The following is a 7,031-nucleotide window of genomic DNA, read 5'->3' as shown; positions in this document are numbered from 1 at the left end:
GACTTCCCCATAGGGAGAATGGTTCTAGCCCTGGATCTGATAAGGAGACCAGGGGTTGAATGCTAGGAGGGAGAGTGATTTCCGGAAGTTCTCAGGCCAGCTAGATCTAGAGACCCTGTCTAGAGGTAGAAGGCAAGAACTGTTGCCTGAGGTTGTCTTCTGTTTTGTTTTGTTTTTTGTTTTTCTAGACAGGGTTTCTCTGTATAGCCCTGGCTGTCCTGGAACTCACTCTGTAGACCAGACTGGGCTCGAACTCAGAAATCCCCCTGCCTCTGCTTCCCAAGTGCTGGGACTAAAGGTGTGCGCCACCACTGCCCTGCTGAGGTTGTCTTCTGATCTGCACATGGGCACTGTGGTACACACACACACACACACACACACACACACACACACACACACACACAGAGGGTGGATTTAAAAAGCCACATAGACAGTGGACCTTTGTCTTCCCACCCTAGGTATCCCAAGGGTTACTTTGTCCAGGACATAAGCTTTGACTTCTTCAACTATGCGGGACTGCATCGGTCTGTGGTCCTCTACACCACCCCGACCACTTACATCGATGATATCACTGTGATCACTGATGTGGACCAAGACATCGGTAAGGAGTCTCTGCAGGAGGCTCTGTGCTAGGCTGGGTCCATTTGATCTCAAATCCCGACAGGAAGAACCCCTAAGGAGGAAAAGGCTTCGTGGATCTTTTAGCCTTCCCCCGCCTCATTATCCTCAGAAGACATGACTCAGGCTGCCCAAGCTGACACCTTTCTGGTGGATCTCCCTTTGCAAGGAAGTGAGGACCAATGACAAGTGGGGCCTTGTCTAAAGTGACATCCCTGGAGATATTGGGTCACTTCTCTCCTCTCTATTGTACCACCCTTAATCTTGGCACAGTAAAATTTAAAAAAAAGAAAAAAAAAAAGACAAGCAGTTGTTCACTAGCGTTGTCTTGGGGCCTACATGAACTTCTGGGACTGCTGTGATATCTGTCTCTGTCCCACAGGGCTGGTGAACTACTGGATTTCCGTGCAGGGCAGTGAACATTATCATCTAGAAGTGCATCTTTTGGATGAGGATGGCAAAGTCGTGGCCCATGGAACAGAGGACCAGGGTCAGCTTCGGGTGCCCGGTGCCAACCTCTGGTGGCCTTACCTAATGCATGAGCATCCAGCCTACCTCTACTCCTTGGAGGTAATGGTGACGTTGGACTGGGGCTAAGGAAGGTCCTTTGCTGCCACCTGGTGACAGCAGGCATCCAGGACAGGTGGCTAAAGTGGGTACTGTCTGAGATTTCTGGCTTTTTTCTGTCACTTTGTGGGAGAGTCCAGCTGTGAGGAGTAGGCCCTGAGATCATGTTCTGGTTAAAGAAAGAGACTGTAATTTCTGCATCTCAAGTGCAGGCTTGTGGGGTACATAGGCCCCCGGGGGTATTGGAGAATAGGATCAAATGAGTAATAGTTGAGGTCAGCCTGGTCTCCATAGTGAATTCTAAGACAGCCAGAGCTACATAGTGAGACCCTGTCTCAAACAATCAATGTTTTGATCAACCCCCGCCTCCCAACAAAACCAAGCCAAAACCAGCTAGGCTGTGGTGGCGCATATCTTTAATCCCAGAATTTGGGAGCTGAGGCACATGGATCTCTATACGTGGGAGCCCAGCTTTGGGCTACACAGAGAAACCCTGTTTTGAAAAAAACAAAACAAAACAAACTCAAAAACATAAACAAAAAAACCAAAACCAAACAGTATAGAGATGCCTACCTATGATCTTAGCACTTGGGAGAATCAGGAGTTCAAGGTCATCCTTAGCTACAAGTGAATGAGGGGAGCCTGAGCTACATGAGACTCTATTTAAAAAAGAAAAACTCCAGTGTTACGTGGTATGGGGCGAATCCTTACTGTTGGGTGAGGCTCAGTCCACCTGGGTGCTCATGCCTGCCACCTCGGCTCTCCTAGGTGAAGGTGACAACAGCTGAGTCTGTGTCTGACTTCTACACCCTCCCTGTCGGGATTCGAACAGTGGCTGTCACAAAGAACAAGTTCCTCATAAACGGGAAGCCTTTCTATTTCCACGGAGTCAACAAGCACGAGGATTCAGATGTGAGTTGTAGCTCTGTGGCATCCCTGTGTGGCATGTTGGGAGTCACTAATATCTCCCTCCACTTCCTCTGTGCCCTGGAGACAGCATCATGTGCTGGGGTTTGTGGTGAGCCTAAATAGGGTGGGCGGGGTGACTCCAGGGGCCGAGCTTTAGAAGGAAGTGCGCATTCTCCAGTCACAAGGGTAGAAAGTCACGCAGCCCTGCTGTCTCCTAGATCCGTGGGAAAGGCTTCGACTGGCCTCTGCTAGTAAAGGATTTCAACCTACTCCGTTGGCTCGGGGCAAATTCCTTTCGTACCAGCCACTATCCCTACGCGGAGGAGGTACTTCAGCTCTGTGACCGATATGGAATTGTGGTCATTGATGAGTGTCCCGGTGTGGGCATTGTGCTACCGTGAGTGCCCGCCCCCTCGCCCTCTTCACTGCCCAGCTTCCCCAGCTTGTCTTAGAGCCTTTGGTGACCCTTTCTTCCCTGGCTCCACAGCCAGAGTTTTGGCAATGAGTCTCTTCGGCACCACCTAGAGGTGATGGAGGAGCTGGTGCGCCGGGACAAAAATCACCCTGCGGTTGTGATGTGGTCTGTGGCCAATGAGCCTTCTTCTGCTATGAGACCTGCCGCATATTACTTCAAGTGAGTGCTCTTTCTCCCCTGGGCTGAGTCGAGGCTCTGGCCTTAGCCCTTTGACCTGAGTCAACCTCTATTGGCAGCCGGGACCGGGTGGACAGGTGCTGTGGATGCCAGGACCCCCTTCATCACTTCTGGGAACCCAAATCAACCCACCAAAATTAGGGGGTTTCTACCCATTGATCTTCCTAGTCATACTTGAAATGAAATCCAGAGTTCCCTTTGATACGCACAAACTGTAGGATTTTGTTTTGTTTTGTTTTGTTCAAGACAGGGTTTCTCTGGGTAGCCCTGGCTGTCCGGAATTAGCTCTGTGGACCAGCCTGGCCTTGAACCCACAGAGATCTGCCTGCCTCTGCCTTCCTATGGCTCTGGTTAAAGCCATGTGTTACCATCACTGCCCGGCAGAACTTTGGATTTTATATAATTTTATTAAATTTAATTTTTGAGACAGGGTCTTGCTATGTTTCCCTGGCTGGCTCAAACTGGCACTGATCCCTTTGACCCCAGCTTCTGAGTGCTGGGATTATACACATGATCCACCAAGTGGATTTTTTTTTTTTTGAGATTGAATTTTAGTTTATTTCTGTGTATGCCATGGCACACAAGTGGAGGTCAGAGGACAACTTATAGGAACTGGCCCTCTCCTTCTACCATGTAAGTCCCTGGGCTTGAACTCCAATCACTGAGCTCTGCAGTAAGGGCTGAGTCATTTCTCTAGCTCCTTTTCTGATTTTTTTTTTTTTCCAGACAAGATCTCAGATAGCACAGGCTGGTCTCAAGTTTGCTACATAGCTAAGTCTGGCCTTGAATTCCTATTCCTCCTGTCTCTGACTCCTACTCAGTGCCAGGACTGCAGTGTGCTCTCTCACACTTGGCATTCATTCATGCATGCATGCATTCATTCTTTCATTCTAGATGGAAACACATGCTAAAAACTATAGGAAAGCACTTTGTGATGCTTTGGGTTCGTGTATATAAAACCGAATTACACAGGCATGTGAACATAAATGGGATTTAAAAATATCTATGTGTATAGATATTTTACCTGTATGTATGTCTGTACCACATGTGGCCTTATCATCTTCAGAGGCCTGAAGGCGTCCGATCCCCAAGAACTGAAGGTATAGCTGTTGTAAGCTACCGTGTGGGTGCTAGGAATTGAGCCCAAGTCCTCTCTGGAAGACTGGGTTTTCTCTCCAGCACCATAAAAGGGAACTTAAGCCGGCCGTGGTGGCGCACGCCTTTAATCCCAGACCTTGGGAGGCAGAGGCAGGTGGATTTCTGAGTTCGAGGCCAGCCTAATCTACAGAGTGAGTTGCAGGACACCCAGGGCTACACAGAGAAACCTTGTCTCGAAAAACAAAACAAAACAAACAAAAAGAATTAAAAAAAAAAAAAAGATTGATTGATTTAATTTATTTATTTAATGAATGTGAGTACACTGTTACTCTTTTCAGATACACCAGAAGAGGGCATCAGACTCTGGTTGTGGTTACAGATGGTTGTGAGCCATCACGTGGTTGCTGGGAATTGAACTCAGAACCTCTGGGAAGAACAGTCAGTGCTCTTAACCACGGAGCCATCTCTCTAGCCCCAGTGGGAACTAATGAGACAAAATGTTTTGTTTTTTTCGAGACAGGGTTTCTCTGCATAGCCCTGGCTGTCCTGGAACTCACTCTGTAAACCAGGCTGGCCTTGAACTCAGAAATTCACCTGCTTCTGCCTCCCAAGTGCTGGGATTAAAGGCGTGCGCCACCACCGCCCAGGGAGACAAAATGTTTTAAATGTTCTTTTCTGGTGCTGGGGATCCAGTCCAGGGCCTTGCCTATGCATGCTGGGCGGGTGCTCTACCATTGAGCTCCATCTTCAGCCTCAGTCCTTCATCTGTCATGAGACTGTCACAGCCTTCAGGATGAATCATACTGCTTGTCACACAGAGGCAGCCAAAGCTTCTTGGTCAGCCGTTCTCAGTCTTCCTAACACTGCGGCCCTCATGTTGTGGTGACCCAACCCCCCACAACCATAAAATTATTTTTATTGCTACATTGTAACTGGAATTTTGCTGTTATGAATAAGTAAATATTTTTGGAGACAGAGGTTTGCCAAAGGAGTCTCCACCTACAGGTTGAGGACTCCTTGTTCTCCATGCTGAGGCTGCATTCAAACTCCATGTAGTATTTTGGGCTCCCAGACTTTTTGAGGAGGTGGTGAGGAAGATGCATTCGTTAAGGGACAGCGGGAATGAAGCCAGGACTGGGTAGGTCGGAGTATCCCAGAGTGGCTTTTGCTAATTTGGAGTTGTTTTGAGAGGGCGGGTTCAGGACTTATGTCCAAGGGGCAATACACAGCTTTCATATAAGAAGAGTAACAATCAAAAAGATGTAAAAGAAAAAAAAATTAGTCTTCAGTGGTGAGATCTGTGCTGTGGAGACTGGGAGGAGGGCCCAGGAACCAAACTCTAACCCTAGACTAGCCCTTCTCTTGGGTCCTCTCCTCTCCATTCCTCCTGGCTCGATTTTTTTTTTTGTTTTTTTGTTTTTTGTTTTTTGTTTTCGAGACAGGGTTTCTTTGTGTAGCCCTGGCTGTCCTGGAACTCACTTCTTCAAGAGGCTTCCCTGACTCTTAATTTAAATCATAATCACGCACCGCCACCCACAGCCTTACAGGGAGCCACACCCCCTTTATTTCTTGCCCCACTTCGTTGTTTTTTTCTTTTTTTTTTTTTGGTTTTTTGAGACAGGGTTTCTCTGTGTAGCCCTGGGTGTCCTGCAACTCACTCTGTAGACCAGGCTGGCCTCGAACTCAGAAATCCACCTGCCTCTGCCTCCCAAATGCTAGAATTAAAGGCGTGTGCCACCACCACCCAGCACCACTTCGGTTTGTATTCATCTCTGCTCTCCTGGCTCCAGACAGCCACTGTGTTAGCTGTGAGCCACCACTGATGGGGATGACGGGAAGGAAAGGGAGAGACGGGTCTGAGAGCCCTTCCCAGATTGATGAGCCTGTCTTCTGCCTTCCATGGACAGGACACTGATCACCCACACCAAAGCCCTGGACCTCACCCGTCCTGTGACCTTTGTGAGCAACGCCAAATATGATGCAGACCTGGGGGTGAGCCTGAAGAGGGGGTGGGGGGACAGTCTCCACATTCCACGCCTCTGCTTGGCCTTTAGGCCTGTGCTTACTAACAGGAACCAGCAGTGGCCAGTCCAGCCATTTTCACACGTGGTCTTCTGGTTAAAGGGACTAACTTCTTGTGAACTCACACTGCTTAGGCAGTGTGGCTGCTAACCCCAAGGAGGCTGGGCTACATCCAGGGCAAGGTACTTGTTTAACCCTGACAAGAGAAAAGGCCCGGTAGTCAAGAGCACTTGTTGTTGCTCTTACAAAGGACCAGAGTTAGGTTCCCAGTACCCACATGATGGTGACTCATAGCCATCTGTTCCGGGGGGTCTGACACCTCCTGATGCAAATATAAAAGGGGAACATTCATTTATGAATTTTCTAATAATAGTTAAAATAGTTAAATAGTTAAAAATAATAGTTAAGCCGGGCAGTTGTGGCACATGCCTTTAATCCCAGCACTTGGGAGGCAGAGGCAGGCGGATTTCTGAGTTTGAGGCCAGCCTGGTCTACAGAGTGTAGTTTCAGGACTACACAGAGAAACCCTGTCTCGAAAAACCAAAAAAAAAAAAAAAAAAAAAAGAAAAAAGAAAAAAAGAAAAACCAAAATAATAATAATAATAATAATAATAATAATAATAATAATAATAATAGTTAAATAACAACAGAGGCCTTGTTAGCTCTGGCTTCTCTATGTCTCTAGAACTTACCCTTCAAAGAAATAGAAGTTGTAGTGAGGCCCAGGTGCTGGCCGTTCTGGTGCTTGCCCTCTTCTGTGTGGACTCTGAAGGCTTTGCTAGGCGCTCCATGCCTGGCCTCTTTACCTAGAGTGTGCTTTACCAAGTGACGCTACCTGATCCTCTACAGCTTTCTGCTGATTGCATCTTCCCACCTGCCACCACAGCCTGGAGAGGGTCTGTGGTCCCTTGAAAAGACCTCATCGTTCCAAGGGTGGCAGCTTTGAAGTTGAGCTTTGGTTCTAGAAAGACATGCTTGGGTGACACTGGAGGCTAGCTAGCTAGACGTGGCAATTTTTTTTTTCTTTTTAAATTTTATGTGCATTGGTGTTTTGCCTGCATGTATGAGGGTGTCAGATGCCTGGAACTGGAGTTACGGACTGCTGTGAGCTGCAGATTGAACCTGGAAGAGCAGCCGGTGCTTTTTTTTTTTTTTTTTTTTTTTT

General features: G+C 47.8%; 1 protein-coding gene and 1 long non-coding RNA gene across 5 annotated transcripts in view; one reads left to right on the top strand and one right to left on the bottom strand.

Moving 5' to 3' along the window:
* The window catches only part of LOC116068490, a 2,612-nt gene extending 652 nt beyond the window's left edge, over positions 1–1,960 (bottom strand). For both annotated transcript variants that reach the window (XR_004109604.1, XR_004109603.1), the window contains exons 1-2: positions 1,897–1,960; positions 559–673 (exon numbers count right to left, since the gene is read on the bottom strand). This is a non-coding gene — a long non-coding RNA (uncharacterized LOC116068490). The remainder of the gene's footprint in view (positions 1–558; positions 674–1,896) is intronic.
* Positions 1–7,031, top strand: part of Gusb (glucuronidase beta) — a 16,521-nt gene that overhangs the window by 3,224 nt on the left and 6,266 nt on the right. For all 3 annotated transcript variants that reach the window (XM_031338100.1, XM_031338102.1, XM_031338101.1), the window contains exons 4-9: positions 459–601; positions 1,001–1,188; positions 1,954–2,097; positions 2,313–2,491; positions 2,582–2,728; positions 5,752–5,836. In XM_031338100.1, coding sequence (XP_031193960.1) covers positions 459–601; positions 1,001–1,188; positions 1,954–2,097; positions 2,313–2,491; positions 2,582–2,728; positions 5,752–5,836 — 886 coding nt within the window. The remainder of the gene's footprint in view (positions 1–458; positions 602–1,000; positions 1,189–1,953; positions 2,098–2,312; positions 2,492–2,581; positions 2,729–5,751; positions 5,837–7,031) is intronic.

Source organism: Mastomys coucha, unplaced genomic scaffold (genome assembly GCF_008632895.1).
Source record: "Mastomys coucha isolate ucsf_1 unplaced genomic scaffold, UCSF_Mcou_1 pScaffold22, whole genome shotgun sequence".
NCBI classification, from domain to species: domain Eukaryota; kingdom Metazoa; phylum Chordata; class Mammalia; order Rodentia; family Muridae; genus Mastomys; species Mastomys coucha.
This window is presented reverse-complemented; position numbering and strand designations above follow the sequence as displayed.